The sequence below is a fragment of the Neltuma alba genome, unplaced genomic scaffold, assembly GCF_004799145.2.
Source record: "Neltuma alba isolate B1F8T4 unplaced genomic scaffold, ASM479914v2 tig00003150_pilon, whole genome shotgun sequence".
Taxonomy (NCBI): domain Eukaryota; kingdom Viridiplantae; phylum Streptophyta; class Magnoliopsida; order Fabales; family Fabaceae; genus Neltuma; species Neltuma alba.
In genome coordinates, this window is record NW_021633161.1 from 2,476 (window position 1) to 22,709 (window position 20,234).

At 33.6% G+C, this 20,234-nt stretch overlaps 2 protein-coding genes across 6 annotated transcripts; both read left to right on the forward strand.

Moving 5' to 3' along the window:
* The first annotated feature begins 256 nt into the window (after positions 1-256).
* On the forward strand, positions 257-2,023 carry LOC114740430 (uncharacterized). The gene is made up of 3 exons (XM_028928577.1): positions 257-384; positions 1,318-1,446; positions 1,582-2,023. Exons 1-3 carry the CDS (start codon positions 257-259, stop codon positions 2,021-2,023), a joined length of 699 nt encoding a protein of 232 aa, XP_028784410.1.
* A 3,476-nt stretch (positions 2,024-5,499) lies between these two features.
* On the forward strand, positions 5,500-10,201 carry LOC114740428 (pentatricopeptide repeat-containing protein At4g21190). 5 transcript variants are annotated; one of them, XM_028928575.1, is made up of 7 exons: positions 5,500-5,861; positions 6,165-6,259; positions 6,780-6,878; positions 7,056-7,199; positions 7,556-7,768; positions 9,653-9,685; positions 9,716-10,201. In XM_028928575.1, exons 2-7 carry the CDS (start codon positions 6,176-6,178, stop codon positions 10,076-10,078), a joined length of 936 nt encoding a protein of 311 aa, XP_028784408.1. In that variant the 5' UTR covers positions 5,500-5,861; positions 6,165-6,175; the 3' UTR covers positions 10,079-10,201. The 5 variants fall into 5 exon arrangements, with proteins under 5 accessions (XP_028784408.1, XP_028784404.1, XP_028784403.1 ...); XM_028928571.1 differs by having other exon boundaries at positions 5,503-5,877; positions 9,653-10,201; XM_028928570.1 differs by having other exon boundaries at positions 5,503-5,861; positions 9,653-10,201.
* Positions 10,202-20,234: the final 10,033 nt, after the last annotated feature.

The window sequence follows — 20,234 nt, forward strand, 5'->3', positions numbered from 1 at the left end:
TCCCCTATAGTGGAGTCCCATGCTCTTTCTTCTCTCCCTCTCCTCTCTCTTCTCTCCCTCTCTCTTTCTCTCCTCCTTTTTCTGTCGATATGCTCGCCTTTTAATAGAGTCGCTGGTTCCTTTAACTTTCCTCCTACTGGACGAGAAGACCTTGTCACTAGGAGAGAGGAGAGAATGGCTTCCCGATTGTCTCCAACACTACTTGAGACTTCTAACACATCATCATAATGGGGTATTCTTTGTTGAGGGGTTCGACATGGACAACCATGAATTCGGCCATACCTTGGCCACGTCGAGGCATGGAGATGGCAATGGGCAAGGTGTGACCTTGTTGAGGACAAGTTCAGTTAGTGAAGGTTGGGAAGAGGAGGAGGAACCGAGCTGGTTCTAGAGTTGGGAGAGAGGAGAGGAAAAAGAAAGAGAGCGGAAGAGAGGATTAAAGGAGAAAGAGCATGGGACTCCAGTGCAGATGACACCTGGAATAAGTAGGGCCCACAAAAAAAATTAAATAACAGACGTTTGCTATAACTAATAGAGACGTTATATTTGCTATCAACGATAAAGTTGGGGGATCTCACTATATGAAGCATTTCATTGAGTGTATTACGGACATAGAACTCTTGGAGATTGAGAGTATTGGAGAAAGATTTACCTAGGAATGAAATTTAATGAAAGAAAAACTTGATTGGGCTTTCTCAAATACTCATTGAAATAATTCTTTTCCTTTTACCAAGGTGTACCACCTCAGTAAGTTTAGTTATGATCACAGGCCTCTTTTTATCCAATCTGTTACGGGTAATGAGATAAAGCCTTCCATATCACCCTTTCGATGCCAGGCAAGTTGGTTACTGGAACTAGACTTCATTGATGTAGTTAGAAAGAGTTGGGAGCAAGATTCGTGGGACAGAATAATACATGATTTCACAAGGTTAGCTGCAGAATGGAACAAAAGAAGGATTGGGAATATTCTGGAGAAAAAAAGAAGATTAATAAAGAGAATTGAGGGGTTAAAAGATCTAAGCAAAGAAGAGATAATCAGTACCTTATGCAAACTGAGAAGGAACTTTGGCAAGAATATAATAAAATTCCGGCCCAAGAAGAATTGCTATGGTACTAGAAATCTAGATGCAACTGGTTGAAATGGGGAGATAGAAACAGTAATTACTTTCATGATTCTACCATTGTCAAGAGACGAAGAAATAGAATTGATGGGCTTTAGAATGAAAATGGTGATTGGAGCTTTGATCAGACAGAATTGAAGGGGATGGCGATTGAGTACCATAGAAACTTATTTACCAGTGAATAATCTAATCTTAGTACTTTGACAACTCAGAGTTTTCCTAATCTGAATGAGGGGGACATCAGGGCATTATCTGCTATGGCCAATGAGGAAGAAATCAAAACAACGGCTTTTGATCTAGGGGTTCAAGGCACCAAGACCCGATGGTATACAGGCATTTTTCTTTCAAGAGTACTGGAATATAGTAGGTGAATCTGTATGTTAGATGGTAAAAGACATTTTTGAAGACCCAATGAAGATTACAGCTCTCAATGATACAAACCTAGTCCTTATTCCTAAAGTAAAGAAGCCTTGCAACATAAAGGAGTTCCGGCCCATATCACTTTGCAATGTAAGCTACAGATTGTGACAAAAGTGATTACTCACAGACTCAAGAACATCCTTCCCAAGGTGGTTGGGCACCAACAGTGTAGTTTCATTGTAGCAAGACAAAGTAGTGATAGTATTATCACAGCCCAGGAAATTATTCACTCTATGAAAATCAAGAAAGGGGAAAAAGGATGGTTAGCTGTTAAAGTAGATTTGGAAAAAGCTTGTGACAAATTGGAGTGGAGTTTCATCGTAGACACTCTTAAAGAGATGGGGCTTGAAGAGAAGATATGTAATGTTATCATGGCATGTATCTCTACCTCTTCATCCCTGATCCTTTGGAATGGTGAGCAAACCGAGAAATTTAGAGCCATAAGGGGCAATCAACAGGGTGACCCTATTGAAGGGAATTGAAAGACGAGCAACGGAAAAAAAATTTAAAATTTCAATCCCTTGCCCGGATCTACCGATTGTGTTTAAGTCAAGTAGTAAGAAGTATTACCTTCGATGTTCGATTTCTTGGTGGCTCGGGGATTCTGCCGTTCAGGATGCCTCTGCTCGCCTCCTTTTTCGTTCGAAGTCGACAACTCAGATCGACTTCCTCTACCGGTATCCACACGAACAGCCTTTCAACCACGAACGACGTGCTAGCCCCTCTTGTCCTTCTAGGGTTTATTTTTGAAGAATCCATCCTCCCTTCTCTGGTTTTGGCTGTCTCTCATCTGCTAGTGTTTTCACTCTCACACACAAAACCTTAGCTCCTAATATCAAATATATAGGATCCTATAGGTATTATGAATGATATTTAATTTCAAAATTAATCCTAAATTAATTCCAAAATTAATACAATATCAAATATTGCCTAATCAGATAAGAGAACAATTAAATAAATATGGTTTATATTAAATCCGTCTCACAGATTTAATTCACCTATTTATTTTATTCAAAATAAAGATATGACCGAATTAATTTATATAGATCTAATTTATCCTTATAAATTAAATCTAACAATTAATATCTCTTATATTTATATAATATATATATATACACGAATTTATATATATATATATACGTCCACCCTATATTATTCATTGAATCTGGACATATCTTAGATTCAATGAATCTGGACATCATAGCTCATGTTGGGCTATTTTGTGTGTGACCCTGTAGGCCCATATGAAGTTAGCAGTGGGCCATTAACTATAATGACTGACAAGTCGTAAACGGTCTCTAGCAAGACATCACCTATCTCCCCATATATCTTCATTCTTTGCATGGAAAGACTTAATCACCTCATTACAGAGTCAATTGCTGAGAGAAGGTGGCAACCCGTCTACCTAAATTCTAGAGGTCCTCCCATTTCTCACTTGTTCTTTGCGGATGATTTGGTGCCTTTTGGAGAAGCTTCTACAATGCAAGTGGAGTAAATACTCAAATGTATTAATATCTTTTGTGAGGCTTCATGATAGAGAATGAACAGCTCCAAGACAAAAATTTGCTTTTCTAGGAATGTTCATTTCTCCAGAGCCCATGAACTTAGCCAAAGAATGGATGTTGGCCTTACAGGTGATTTGGGCAAATATTTGGGGATACCTCTCATTCACCGAAGGGCTGCCTACACAACCTTTGCCTCTATTCTTGAGAAAACTCAAAAGAAGTTATCAGGATGGAAAAGATCATATCTTAACAGGGCAGGAAGGGCCACTCTAATCAAAGCAGTTCTCACGAGTTTACTTGCCTACCATATGCAAACCATGCTACTTCCAAAGGGGATCTTAAAGGAAATTGAGAAAAAAAAAAAGTAGGAAGTTCCTTTGGGGAGACAGTGAGAAGGAGAAGAAGTTAGATCTCATATCGTGGGAGAAGGTTACTAGAGACAAGAGAGAAGGAGGACTAAGTACCAACAACCTCAGGAAACAAAATGAGGCTTTTATCCTGAAACTATATTGGAAACTCTTGATAGATAAAGAAGCCTTATGGGTGAAAGTCTTGAGAGCCAAATATAAATGTGAGAATCTTGACAAGCTTGAGATTAATAGGAGACAGAATTCTTCTCATGCTTGGAAACAAATCTGTGATATGTGGGAGTGGGATTCTTTCAAGAAAGGAGTAGGCAAGAAGATTGGAAATGGCTGCAATATTGCATTCTAGTTTGAGAATTGGTTAGAGATAAATGTGCCTCTTATTGATCTTATCCCGGGAAGAGAAGGTCTGATTGATTGTAATGAGAGAGTTATTGACTTTGTTGACCCTTTCGGCAATTGGAGCTATGATAAACTTCATGTTTGGTTACCAATACAATTGTTGAGCAAATCATGTGTGCACCCACACCTTGTGAGGAGAGAGGAGAGGATAAATACACTTGGAAACCATCCACTTATGGTTTCTTTTTTGTTAAATCAGCGTATCATTTTCTTTTTGTAGGTAACCAAACGGAACAAGATAGCATTTGGAAGAACCTTTGGAGGTGGAGAGTTCCTGAGAAAATCAAGTCTTTCATGTGGCTGTTTGCTCATGGACGAATCCACACGATGGAACTTAGGAAGTGAAGGGGCCTTGAAGAGTCTGCAGCTTGCACTTTTGGCTGTGAGAATAAGGAAACAGAGATGCACACAATTAGAGACTGCATGAATGCCGTCAATTGATGGAAATCTGTGGTTCTCCAAAATTTTAGTCATCTTTCTTCTCTTTACATGGTATTGATTGGATTCAATGGAACCTTAAAAATGAAGCAGGAGCACCAAGCACGAAGAAAGTTCAATGGATAACATTGTTTGGTTATGTTTGTTGGGATACTTAGGTTTCAAGATGTAATAAAGTCTTTGATACAAATGTAACAAGTGTTCCAACAGATGCCCTTGATTCTCTTTACAAGGCTTGTTGGATATAGACTTTATTGAGCATTGTAAATTTTATTCTAACCATACTATGCAGCAAAATGACAAAGGCCATGCTCCAAGAGATCACATCAACTTGGAAGTGGACGGGTTAGTGCTTACAGATGGCAAGAGCGGTTATGGTGGAGTTTTAAAGGATAAGGAAGGAAGATGGATTGTTGGCTTTAGCTGTAAACTAACCTCTGTTCCCTCAGAAATTGCGGAACTCATTGGGATTATTAATGGTTTGCAATTTGTTGGAATAGAGGGTTTAGGAATATTGTAGTGCATTTCGATTGTATTGAGGCAATTAATTTGTGCCTTAGGGGATGCAATGCTGACCACCCCTATCGAAACATTATGCAGAATACTAAATTCATTCTTAATCTAGATTGTGAAGTCCTAGTTAAGCATAGATTTATGGAGAACCTTACTCTAGTGGATCAATTAGAGAAAGCTTCTCACAGATTAGATGAAAATTTTTGTACCTTTGATCAATCTCCACCTATGTTCCATGTAGTAGATCTTGATCAAGAGGAGTAACTTTGTACGTACTGGTTGTTACTAGTAATGATATTCAGTTTCTATTCAAAAAATAAAAAGTAAAAACCCCAACTTTTATATGTTATTTTTTTTTCGAGTGACAACTTTTATATGTTATTACCTAGGATAAATCAGATACCAAATTATGAATAAAATAACTAATGTATATAATTGAAAAAGTTATAAAAACTACACAATAAATGAGATTGATTAAAAATTAAATTGATGGTAAAAAAAATTAAAAATTAGATAAAGCGGATTGAATTAATTTTTAGTTTTGATTTTATAAATTTAAAAGCAAAATACTGTTTCAAGGGTTCAATATCGGACGGATCAAAATAAGAGATAATTTTGGGAACAAAAATCACTTCTTTCGTTATTATTTCTTCCGCTTCTGTCAGTCTCTCCATTGCTCTTCCGAAACTGCCCCTGCAATCAGATTTTTACGATATTTCATCTTCATTCGCTCTCAATGTACTCTGCAGTCTCTGAGCACCGCAAGCTGGCAAGTTTTCTGCGTTCGCATCTGCATGTTCTGTTGTTCTCTTCGACTTCATGATGGTGTGACTGAGAGTCTGAGAGAGGGATTTGTGTTCGAAATTTTTGTTTCCGTCCTCTAAGAACTGTGGCCGTGGGTGAGCTCAAAATTGTGACGTTTGGGTGTGAGCCTCTAATCTCATTCTCTTCTCGGAATAGTAGCTGGGGAGCATACAACGAGAATCTAAATCTTGTCTGGTAGAAGAAGCAGAAGTCGACGAACAAGCATTCTACCCTTGGTTGAACTTGCCGCCGGAAGCCGTCTACTGTGGTCTGCCCTGCTTGGTTGTTCTCCGGCAAGTATTGAACAAGGTTCGCGCCCTAGGGCTTTTTCTTCTCCCGAAATTCGGTGAGATTGATTTGTTCAATCTGGTTTTTATTATATGATAGTGATCTTTGCAAGAAAACTGAAATCACCTTTCACGGAAGCTATTCATACGAGTGTAAAGCCTATGCAACTATACAAAATAAGAACTTGGTAATAGGGTGTTAAAGCAAGGGAAATCTTTTTTAATGGTAAAATTAATTCTTAATTCTTGACTATGTAAAAGCCTTGTCTACTGCTTATATGCTGATTATGTTTTCTTTTTCTGTTTTAGGGCTTCTCAGGATGCTTGCACTGACAGACTCGCCTCTTTTTATTATTAAAACATTTGAAGCTGTTAAAATTCCGACAAGTACGCGAATCTCAGTGGTAAGATCCTGACATCTACGACTAAATGAATTTAACGTTGTTTTCTCACATTTTTCTGAATACTGAATCTTCCTTTAGTTCATATTACCTCTGCTCTGGTCCTTAATATGAGGAGATTAAGAAAATTTGCTAGATTAGTTATTTTTAATAAATAAATGTTATCTTTCTGAGAATGTCCTTGGTATTAGCTAAAACTATCGTTTGATGGAACTTTTAACATGTGCAACTACTACAATGATTACTTTGAAAAATTGAATAAATATGAAAGATATAGTTGATAGGGGTCTTATATTTAAGAATTAAGACTAATAGGGATTTTATATTTAAAACTAAATTGCATGTCAAACTAGTTTTTATATTAGAAACTGAAGGCAGTATAATTTTTTCTTTTTCTGTTTATATACGAGGATCGTATCCAAAATTTTTCTGAGTGAAATATTTATTGAAACTGTAAGTATTCTATGTGCAATGAAACAATGCCTGACCTTTAATATCGGTTAATTTTTCTTTTATTAATCAGGTATGTGCTGCAAAAGGTCCAAGACCAAGATATCCTCGAGTGTGGAAAACCAAAAGGAAAATTGGGACAATTTCCAAGGCTGCCAAGCTTGTTCAGAATGTAAGTTCTTCATTGTTTTCCTCTGTTCAAGTCCACTTACTTTGAGCATGGGATAGATGTGATGGCTGCAAATTGGTTATGTGCAAAAAAGTTAAAGGTCTCTTAACTTGGAATCATAGAGCTTATCTGATGTTTTGCATTTCTGGAAAGGTGACGTCTCTTAAGGTTCTTCTGTAGATTAAGGAACTGTCGAATGTCAAAGAGGAAGTTTATGGTGCTCTTGATTCCTTTGTTGCTTGGGAATTGGAGTTCCCTCTCATTACAGTAAAGAAGGCACTAAAAACTCTTGAAGAACAACAAGAATGGAAGCGGGTAATACAGGTATTTTTATAAAACAGGAAAATTTCCTTTTTCTTAAAATATTTTTGTATTTTTGTGATTCTAATTCAAAATGGTATGTATAGATCTAGTGGGTATATTTTAGATATCTCAAACTGAGAGGTTTTTCTTCTGAAATTCCATTTTCTTTGATGTTTTCTGAACCTATTCATGTTATGTCAATTTGAACTTGATTGATCTATTCAATTGCATCCTTATAATGCAATTGTTTTCTTGGGTCAGATTGCTGTTTTTGTTTCATGTTCTTATCATGCTTCTTTGGGTCCTATCTCCTATTTTGAATCTGTGGGCATCCTTTGAGGTGTTTGTTTTCAACAAAATTACATATGGCATTGTAGGTGACAAAATGGATGTTAAGCAAAGGTCAAGGAAGGACAATGGGAAGCTATTTCACATTACTTAACGCCTTAGCAGAGGATGACAGATTGGATGAAGCTGAAGAACTTTGGACAAAATTGTTAATGCAGAATTTGGAAAGCTTGCCTCGTAGGTTCTTTGATAAGATGATTTCCATCTACTATAAGAGGGGCAAGCAGAAGAAGATGTTTGAGGTATTGTCACTCAGTTCTCTTCCACTATTTTCTCTGCTTTTTTCTGTTATTTTCTTTTTCTTTTTTTATTTTGGTGGGGGGCCGGGGGTGTTGAAAAACAAATAAAAACTACATCGTTGCTTACTATGCACCTGTCCCCAGTCAGTTAGCCGAAGGCTGGACTCCTTTGGAGGCGCAGCCATAAGATGAAGCCCCAGATCTTTTATGCTAGTTGTCACCAGCCTATCCTTGCGTGAGTTCCTTTCTCTAAATTATTTGTGAGCTGCCAGTCTCTCAGTCCTTTCCTTGATTCTGTCCAAAAGAAGAGTATATCTCAATAATGAGAAGTCCTTGTCATCTAATGCCTTGATCTCCACCAAGGAATCACTTTCAATGATTAATTGTTTCATTCCCAGTTTCCACCATAGTTCTATTCCATCAAGTAATCCCCACAGGTCAGCCGATGGTGCATCACTTATCCCCATTGTGACTAAAACCCATAGTCTATCTGCGTTGATTTCTCCATGAAAGGCCTCCACAACCTGCCTTGCCATGCAATCGTCTTGCAGGTTTATCCTGGTGAGTTTATGCTATCGTTGTCTTTCCACTCAATCATTTCAAGTGCTCTCATCTCCTGCATTTGCTTTCAGTCCGTCTATAATCTACATAATCTCTCTTTCCTCAAACAAGGCTTTATTCCTTCATGTACAAACTAACAAAAGCATATGATCCCAAACCTATTTCCTCTTCCATTTTCACTAGCTTCCTTGTTCATGTGATCGAGTTAATAATTGATAGGTAGGAAATAGTACATGTTCTCAAGTCTACTGCTCTACAATTTCTAATTGCCACTGGACATCGCTATAATAAATAGATAATGTCTTCCCCAGATGCTCCATTTATCAACTACATTAAAGGTAGGGATTTCTCCGTGTGTTGCTAGAGAGTTGAATTTTCTAACTCACTGTGGGGTCCTCAATCTCCAAATAGCTTACATAGAGGAACCAACGCAGTTTCAACCTCATCCAACATCATACTAGATGTACTCATGATAGTGAGCTCTCCATGTTATAGAGCTTCCATCTTGCCCTGTCATGGCTGCTCCATGGGACCGGTGTATGCATGGTTTTAAGATTTAATTGTTGGTGTCTCTCCCATTAAAATTCCATTTAAACTTGTCTTATGCTTATTACTCTGTATTCTAGAAGTGGTTTTATTTGCTTCAAGTCCATAAGTATTCAAATACTTGATAAATACTCTCTCTTGTTCCATAATATAAGATGTTTCTAACTAATCCACACGTACCAATGTAAATAATTAAAAGCATTAAATTTGTTATAAAATTCAAGTGGCTTCCAATATTACTCTCATTAACCATACTAAATTCTAATATCATGTTAATATTTATTCTCTCACTATCTTTATGAAATATGGGCATATATAAAAAAGAAAAAAATTTAATGGTCGTTCAAACTATCAAAACATCTTATAAAATAGACCAAAATACCTTTTAGAAGACTTATCATATTATGGATCGGAGGGAGGATAATCTGTGTGTGTCTGCCTTACTAGAGCTCTAGTGTCTGCTTTCCCCTAAAACATGACAATTCTTTTAATTTATCCGAAGCCATTAAGTATTTCTGTTTTGCAAGATTTTGATAAACAGAACGTGGTTTACAATTACATATGGTTGTAATTATTCTGCCGTTGGCTCACGCCTTTGCTTCTACCTCAGACTATCCGGATACTGATCTTTATACTTTTCCCAAATGGTTTGAATACCAACTTGCTAGGTTGTATGAAACAAAATGCATGACTTGAGGTCTTTTTAGTTTTTACATGTTCTTCTGAGTTCTGACATAATGAGGCTTGTAATGACGGGTATTTACTTATTATCTTGTGTAGATATTTGCTGACATGGAGGAGCTTGGGATCCGACCTGTCATGTCAACTGTTAAAATGGTTGGGAATGTCTTTAAAGAGCTGGGTATGCTGGACAAATATGAAAAGTTGATCCAGAAATATCCACCACCCAAGTGGGAATATCGGTACATCAGAGGAAAACGTGTTAGAATTAAAGTAGGTGATGAAGGTGAGAATAATCAATTGTACAAAGACATGGATGAGCACGAAGAGGATGATCAGGATGGAAGAGAGAGCGAGGGGGAAGGACTTGAGCAGAGACCAGAGGTAATTCATGAAGAATTCCAACAGGATAACACTTTAATTTATGACGAAACAGAACAAAATACGGATGAAATTGAGCAAACGGAACAGGATGTTGGTGTACAATGTGAGAAAGCTGAAATAAGATCAAATGACTCACTATAAGCTTGAATTCTTCTCATTTAATGTTTTACTCTGCTAAATCCTGTTTTGATGAGGATCATGCGTAATCTGGCACTATCAATTTAGATTCAAATTTGTCTGGTCCTGAACCCTTCCTTGCGTAAAGCTTTTGCACCATCTTTTTACATATTTAGGATTATGATACTGGAACTCAAGTTTTTATGCTTAAGCAGTATCATTCCTTCCATGCCTGAGGAATATATAGAAATTAGGTTAAACTATACATTTGCTCTTTTAACTTTCTACAAAGTTTGAATTTGGCCCCTTAACTTTAAAAGTATTTATTTGGTTTTTTAATCTTAAAGTTGTTAGGCTTAAATGATGATTTTTTTTTTAGTAATCATGATTCTTTTGAAAAGTGAATTTAACATATTAGCATTTGTGAATGTTTTTTCAAAATTTAAGTTTTAATTGTCATCCTATTTTGTAAACAATTTTAGAATTAAATGATTAAAAATATATTTTTTTAAAGGTAATAAATCAAATTGAAACTCTCTATAAAGTTAATAGATTAAATATATATTTTAGTCTAAGAATTTTATTTTATGAAAAGATTTATTTTTTCCCTGAGAAAGAAAACTGAATTTTTAATTTGGTTAAGAAATTTGCTCACTTAAGGAAATTTTAATTTTTTAACAAAATATTGAATTTATTCTCCAGAATTGCAACAGGGAAAGGTGCAGTTTGTGAAGAATTCTTCAGATTTGGGTTTTTAGCATAAGTAAAGGGAAAACGGTGGTGGAATGGAAATTAATGAATTGGAAAAGTTTCATTCCGTCACAAAGTGACAAAACGAACGCACACTTGTATTATAAAAAGGGGTATTTTATTTTGATCACCCTAGATCCTAGGATCTGTTGTTAAGAATATCATTACTTTTCAAAAGCTATGGTTGGTTTGTTGGGGAAAAAACAAGCTATGATTGGTTCTTTTTTTTTGGCCAAAAGATTGGTTTGAATATCAAACGATCGGATAAAGGTACACAAATACTCATAAATTTTTATTTAAATTGATTTTTTTAAAGTGTACAAGCATTTTTTGCTCAAAAAAAAAGTGTACAAGCATTTAAAAACTTGTAAAAATAAAGTGAAAATAACACAATCGGCAAATTTGCTTAATCATCGTTACTTTTTGTGATGTGCCCTACATTAATGTTACGAAAGTATCAAAATATTCCTAATTAAAAAGCGAATAAAAATGATCAAAATGTAAAAATATCCATAAACTTTTATTAGTCAAAGTGTGTCAAACATTTTTTTTTCCTCCCTAGGTGCAAAAATACCTGTGACTGTGCAAATAAATTAATTCTTTCAATTTTAGGAAAAACAATCTATTAAATTTTATTATATTATTATAATACTAATAATTTTATAGTTGATACATATGCTTGGAATTCTAAATTTACATCAAATTTTAATTTAATCTTTTAAATTTATATGGTGTATTTTCAATCCCCTTCATGTATATTAACACCGTTAGTGTCATTGATAGAAAATGTCGATTTAGTGAATTCAAATAGTAACTTTGCAATTAAATATTAAAATATTAATTTTTAATATTAAATTTGTAAATTGAAAAATATTTAAAATAAAATATAATGAAGATGTTGTATGATTTTTAACAGTAACAAACTATCTTTCAATATTTAAAAATATTATAATAGATGATTAAACCTTAAGCATACTTTGTCAGTATTTAAATTCATTGAGTCAGTATTTTCAGTTAATGAGACCAATGATTTTAACATTTAGTGGCTGAAAATATATTTTATATATGTAAAAGACTAAATTAAAACTTGATATAAACCTGAAGGAACAAACGTTTATATTAACCATAAAGTTATTGAATAATAACAGTGTCAGAGCATTTAATGAAGTTTTTTGCTAAAATTGAAATAATTAATTTATTTGTACCAGTATGGGTACTTTTGCCCTTGAAAAGAAAAAAACACAAATGGTGTTTGTCGCACGTTGACTAAAAGTCTATGAGCATTTTTGTATTTTTATTTTTTTTCTGACTTATGTGTATTTTGATCCTTTTATAACATTTGGCCCCACAGTAAAAGGTAATTAACCAAATTTAACGGCGATGTCATCTTTGTTCTAGCTTTGCAAGTTTATAGGTTTCATAAAACTCTCCTCACATAAAAGCTTTGATGATGATACTCTTCAAAAAAGCTTATGATGGTATTTTTGGATAAAAGTTTATGAGTATTTTTTACATCTTTATCCCATTAAAATCCTGGCGTAATAAAATCTCAACACCCAACTCTTGGAATTTTTTTTCAAAAATATATATATATATATATATATAAGTAGTTCAATTTGTCAATTCTTCATGGGGAAAATAACAATAAAATAATGTTTCAATTTTGAAAACCTCAAATAGTCACCTTAATAAGGAAAATGTCATTTTAGCCACACATGATCAAATAGAAATTTTAAAATTGTTTGAAATAACTATATTGTCCTTATGTTATGTGTTCTTATTCTATGAAAATATTTTGGAAACAAATTGCTAATTGTGTTACTAAACTTGTTAACAATGTTAAATGACTTGTCAATTACGTTACAGAAGTTGAAAAATTCTCAATTTATTAGGACCTCAAAAATTTCTCAAGTTCAAATTACCTCTTAGGTCACATGGCGAATAGTATTATTAGAACTGTTAATATTGTTACAAGATTATTAAGGTTAATATCATTACTAGATTTGTTAATACCGTTATAAGAGTTGTTAACCGTAATACTAAAATTGGAAAAGAAAATCTCACTTTCACAATTTTTTGAAAAATAGGTTGCTAGTTACTTTATCAAATTTGTTAACATTTATACTTGACTGGTCAATGAAATTAAAAAATTTGAAATTTTTCAATTTATTATATGCCCACTAGTCTCTCAAAAACTTTATGTTATGCAAGTAAAGACCAAACAATCATCTATATATTTTATTGTACTATTTATGTCTACTATTAAATCAAATTCTGTCATAGCTTGTATAAAGCAAGTTATGTCTAACTTCAGTAACATGGTTAATAATTTTTGTAACAATATTAACAACTTTAATAATGACATGCACCACATGATTTGAGGTATTTTGACTTTGAGAGATTTTTAAGTATCTAATAAACTAAAAAATTTTCAACTTCTATAACTTGATTAGCAGATCATGTAATAGTATTAACAAGTTTGGTAACACAATTAGCAACATCTTTTCCAAGAAATCATGAAAGTGAGTTTTTTCTGATTTCAGTAACATAGTTAACAATTCTTATAACAATATTAACAACTTTAATAACGTTATTCTCCCAATGATGTAAGAGGTATTTTCACTTCGACAGATTTATAAGTGTCTAATAAATTGTGATTTTTTTTTTAATTTCTATGACATAGTTGACAACGATATGAACAAGTTTGGTAATACAATTAACAACTTGTTTTCAAAATATTTTAATAAAATAAGCATGCATGACATAAGGACAGTATGATCATTTCAGCAAATTTGAAATTCCTATTTAATCATGTATAGCTATAATGTAACTTCCAATGACTATTTAGGATTTTCAAAATTGAAGTATCATTTTATTGTTATTTTCTCTTTTTATTTATCCCTCTCATCTTTGATATGTTTTTAAGAATAATTAGAAGTGCATTTTAATTTCCATAGATATTAGTCTCAAGTAGAATATTAATGAGTTCAAATCTCAAAATCATTCAATGTTTCTAAAATTTAACTCTATCCATATGATCTATAACCTCTAAGAAATATACTCATGGTACGATTTGGGGTTACATTATAAAACTCTTACAATTTACTATATCTTACGTTGGCATCAATTGTTTTTCTTTTCTTTTGTTTTTTGTTTTTGAAAAAAACGTACTATATGGTTTTTCCGACACTAAGTAGCTGTACAACCATACATGAGAATTTAACAATGTCTCTAAATACAACCACTGGTAAGTGAAAATAATTAAAAAAAATTATTACTTGTTGAATTAGGACATTTCATTAAAATATTTGTGATAACCAATGGCAAATAAAAATAAAAATATTATCCCAATGGCAAATAAAAATAAAGAAAAAAATTATCAACTCTTATAAGGAGAGGGCGAAAAAAAAGGAAAGAACATACAAAATGAAAAAAATGTAGATAAAATATTTAAACTTGTTTTGAAAAAAATATCATGAAGTGCATTTATATGAACGAATGGTGATCTCATGAATATTTAGAATTATATTATGATACTTGTCATGAAAATCAATCAGTAGAGAGGATTCATAACATTTTTTACATTTTTCTTGGTGAGCATATATTTCCCTATTTTATGGAAGTTAGACAAGAGAAAAGAAACGGGTCAGAACAAAAATTTCAGTAAAGTTGTAGGTGTCAAAGGTTAGTATTAGAGACTTTAGTTGTAGAGAAATATTACATCTTTATTTTAAAATAAAAGGTAAGATGCAAATAAAACAGAAGAAACAAGCGGAATCCTCACATATAAATGATTTTCACCCATTCAAAACACAATATCTGAAGAATGTACGATTGATTAAACTAGTAGAAAATGAAATGCTAAGAAAAATGAGAATGAACAGGTATTCCGATAGGCCCTCTATAAGGAGGAGGAAAACTACTCATATATAAAGCAGTGAATCTAATTCATTCCTTCTCTACTTTTCATCCATCTCATATGATATGATAAACCAACATCACCTCAACAAAAGGTCCCAAATAATCCACATTCTATTAACTAAATTATATATAAGAAAAATGAGAATGAACAGGTATTCCGATAGGCCCTCTGTAAGAAGGAGGAAAACTACTCATATATAAAGCAGTGAATCTAATTCATTCCTTCTCTACTTTTCATCCATCTCATATGATATGATAAACCAACATCACCTAAACAAAAGGTCCCAAATAATCCACATTCTATTAACTAAATTATATATATCCGTATTTGACAGAAAACTAAACAACCTGAACTTAAAATTGGTGAGGTCAAATTAAACTAAAACGATCATGTGCTTGAATATGTGCTTTCATCATTCTAGATAACTTCTCTATAGAGCATAATGGACTTGAATAGAATCATCTCAACACTGTCAAGGGTTCATTTCCACGAAAAGTGATTAACCAAAGTAAATATACGGCCAGTCTGTTGGATGTTTAGTTTACGTTATATAAAATAAATAAGTGAGAAGCGTTTTGTCTTATAAAATGTTGGGAGAACCTTGAGGTAAAGACAGGGATGGGTTGATATGCTAGAAGTAAGTTATTTTAAACACATTCCCTAGCTGTACCTCAACAACCTCCTTATAATATCATCAAAAATTACTTTTTACTCTAATCTTAAACAAATCTACAATGTAATAATTAAAATTTAGGATCAAGGCTTGTTGCTAACTAGTGCAAGGCTTTTTGCATAACCAAAGATGCCATTATCGTCACTATACCTACAAGAAGACTTCCTAAGTTCATTGGTAGTTAGATCCTGCAGAGATTGAATGTTGCTTCATCATTCTCCACTCCACATACAAAATCACTAAGTCCAAACCTTACATAAATATTGCAAACTTCTTTCCTCCAACTGGTACAAGGCTCTGTACATGATTAATACCAAGGTAAAAATTATGGATAGCAAACATCTTAAATCCACTTGTAGTGAGATTGAACAGAGCAATTGTTGGTTCACCATTCACCCCTCCATGTTCAGTTTCAGCAACACGTCCATACACATTGCAGACAATTTCATTCGTCCAAATGGTAGCAGGATCTAATGAGCATGAAAAGGGGTTACTAGTATATTTCTTAGTCCAATTCCATCTCTCACCATGTGAACCTACATCCTCCTCCATCTCCCACAAATCAATAAATTTAGATTCTGAGTTTTCAATCATATTTTTAGAAAGCAAAACGAGTTTATTCTCATAAACCACAAGATTAGAACGCAAACGAGAAGCTACAGTAGCTGCAGCTGGCATCGGTATTAATGTGAACACTTCTATTGCTATGTCAAATGAAACTATCATAATAGCATAATCATCATCTTCATCTTTAACCCCTGTAAAATATTTGAACATAATCCAAAACATAATTCCATTAGCAGTAACAGTTTTGTGCCGAAGACTTGCGTCCTCAAACATCCGCCCACCTTCTACATCTTTTCATGAGCCTGAGGTTAATGAATATGCTTTCGCTCGAATAATCTCAAAATTGTACTTAGGAAAACAAATCACGACTATTTTGTAATCATTAATAATTGGACTGAACCCAAATCCTATAAAAAATCGACCCTCATAATCATCTATAGCTGTGGGAATCTGTCTGAGCTCCCTAATCGCTGGATTCCACAATAAGAAGGAAGGAGATATATCCACCTTACGAATTTCAACACGAAGCAAGCCGTTACTGGAACGCACGACGCTAGCACAATCCAAGGAATCAATCAAAGGTGCCTCGTGCACTTGTCGGACTTGCATTCGCAATCGAGTAAACTTAACTCCAACGGATGCCCTCCCCTCCGCCAGGAAAGAAGAGAAGGCTATTGATGACTCGTGTTGTTAACATGGTCTGTGATGAAAGATGGAGTCGTGATGAGGTTTTTCTAATGTTTGCACACACATTGGAATCGAATTAAGGATTTTACCGGAAGCTCTATGAGAATGTTTCTGATGAGTTCTTGGGGAAGGGTCGGTGTATCAACATCTGTAGTCATCTGCTTTGGGGTGCTTGACTGGGAAAATGATATCTTCGAGTGGAAAGCCTTCGAATCAACGAGACACGACAGAAATCGAAAATGTTCGTTTCTTGGCTTGCAGCCTCGCCGTCCACCGAGCCCCTCGCTTTTGATGATACTGTCGCTGGAGGTCTGTCGCAGATGTCTATAATGGGTTCATAGCGAAGAATTGATTATGGGTCGAAATAGGACACTAGGTGATGCCAACAACATCGTTCCTGAGAAAATAATAACCGGCTCGACGCTGTTACTGGGAAGTCCTCCGTTGCTGAAGTGAAGAAAGCCACTATTAGGGCTACAGAATTCACTCCAGAGGAGTGAATTTACGCCGTTTTCAAAGTGTTTTCATAGTCAATTTCCCTTGCTTCCGCGGCATTCACATTCCTCATATAGGAATGGGTAAACGGGTGAGAGGCTGCCAAATTCAGAAAGTTGGCTGGTAATAGTAGTAGTAAGAGTAGGTGAGAAGACATTTTTTTAAGGAAAAACTAAACAAGATCTCACCTAAGAAAATTAAATACAAAAAGTTTCTTAAAATCATCAAATTATTTTGAAATCTCAAAAAACCTCATTGTAAGAGATTTTATTTGTTTAATCATCAAATTATCTTTATTTTTTTAAGTATACATTGACAATTGAAAGAGTAGTCATTAACAACATAAAATGTAATAATTAACAATTATCACAGTAGATTTTAACAACATATTTTCTCAGGGCATCACAAAAATGTAATGCATGAGTTGTCAATATTTGCTGTGATAGTTGTTAATACTTACACCTTAAGTTATTTACAACTGTACTTTCAGTTGTCAATTCATACTTTAAAAAAAAAAAAAAGACAAGGACAATTTGATATTTAAACAAATAAAATTCCTCATTTGAGAAGCCAATTAAAACTATGGAATAATGGAGTTCCTAATATGTTCTAGTAAAGGGTGGCTAATAATGGAATAGTAAGTTTGTAGGACTGTTAAATGAAGTGTTACACTTTGTCTTGTGTTTTTGGTGTGTTGCAAGTATTAGATTTGCTTCCTAAAAAGCCAGTCGATGGATTCTTATTTCATTGAAGCAACATTAAAAAAATATTTTGATAGCCTAAATTTTGTTATTCCTGATGACTTGCTATGTTTAAGATGTCTTGAACTTTACACATTAAATTTTCATCATTATATGAATTTTTCTATTCATAGGTGTTCTTATCATGTGCATGTGTTAGTTAAAAGGCTTTCCGATTATTTGAATTTTGTTAGTGCTTTGAGTTATGTTATAGGTACGCAAGGGATTCAAATTATTATTTATATTTGGGTGTGTAATATCCCTTCTTTTTAGAGTATTTGAGAGCAAATCATGCCATTAAGTACCATCATGTATGCCATTAGGGTTAACAAATTAAAATTTGAAAATTTGTCTTCTCGAGTTACTATTTATTTATCTTCTTGGGTTACTATTCATGCTGTAACTATAACATTTTGACGAATTTTGAAAATTCATAACTAAATGTAGAAAAATTGAAACAAGGTAGTTCTAATCTCTATTTAAAGCTCTTTTAAAAAGGGAAAAAATGCTCATTGATTCGTGTACTTCTTAAAATGATCTCAATTTTAAACGATATTTTCACTGTTCATTTGGTTAAATAGTGATTTCCATATTTCTTATCTTAACTACAAAAATTCATAACGTTTAGCATTTAACTCCAAAATTAGTGATCTGCCATTTTATTTAAAGCTTAAGAAGTGTACTATAAGCTCACCAAGTACTGAGGGCAGATTTATTTATTATCCTAGGCATATTACAATCACGATAAGACAGCTTCAAAAACAATATTTCACCTTACATAAAACATGCCCTTGGGATTTGATTAGTTAAGCATATAATCAAACATACCCTTATACAAGCAAGTCTATCTTCATTCTTTATTATGAACAATATATAATCAAAGTCACAATGTCATGCATAACCTTTTTCATAATTTATAGTCCTTACAAAACATATCATCAAAATAAGTTATAACATAACATAATATAGTAATTCTTCTCTTTATTACATCTCCATATCTTTCTTCTTGCCTTTAGAAGTATAACATCCATCTTTTTAACACCTTTAGTATGTATTTAGAAGCATTATGATTCAAGCGAGTCATAAATTAAGCCCATAAATTAAAATAATGCACTTTTATTTTTGGGTTACTATTTATTTGGTCATTCCAGTTTTATGGTCAAACTGTGAAAATTCATTTCCCATAATTACTATTCATTTTCTATTTTTCATAATTACTCTTTTTTGACCCAAAAACTTTTCAAAATTATGATTTTTCCTTTGCTTGGGCTTAGTCTCAAGAATAATCTTATTGAGGTCTTCATTATAACCATTGGCCCATGATCATCCTCATTGCTCATACTAGGTCTCTAAAACTTCATTTGAGTCTCTAACTTTCTTTGCCTCTTGGTCTTAAAAAACTTTTACTTTGCAATATAGTCCTGAGAATCCTTCCATCTTTTTAATGAATTTCTGAGAAGGAGTTTGATAGCTTGCTCACTTCAAGATATTTTGTACTCTTAGACCCAAATTCAGCATGTTATAAGTCTCCCCTTCTCAAAAGAGATTTCATCCTTGAAATTTTTGGGCTAACCTTTTACTCATACCCTTATTGAGAGGTTTATTAAGGAGAATGTTCCCATTTCTTTTAAACTTAGCTATTATGTTTCATGGCCAGGTTTCAATCTTGGAATCTATGTTGACATGTTGAATCATAGCTTACTTTTATGGCATTTATACAAATAATACCCTTATTTTCAGGTATTTTATCTTTACTTCTTATATTCTTTTTGCTATATAAGCTCATTTGCTCATGATAGTATGTACTTATCATCATGGTGATTCCATTTTCTCTTACTCCACCTTTATCATGTCTTTTCTGCTTACACTATTATCTTTATCTTTACCTTGGGGATTTATCTTTTTTTTTTTTTCACATTCTTATTTCATACTTAACTTGCCTGAATGCACACAGTCTAGCACTTATAGCTCTAAACTCTTCTAACTCTTACTTTCTCTTACTTTCCTTTATTGACATAATAGAATTGAGCTCGGCCTAATCAATAATAAGGATATCTATAGAAAAGTTAAGGGTACTCTTTCTGTACTAGCTAACAAGCTTAAAAAGGTTTTTGTATCTTAAACTCATCCCCAGTCATCATTTTCTCATGGGGATATTGTACTCTTACACTTATGGCTCAGTATCTTTACTTAGGACAAGTCTACTATAACCTTGGGATCACCTTAAGTTTTTTTAGAACCTATTGTGACCCTAGAATACTATGGCCTGTTTGAACCATGTTAAGATCTCTAGGAGACTTTAGACCATAGGACTGAATTATAAAATAAGTCAACTCTACTCAATTC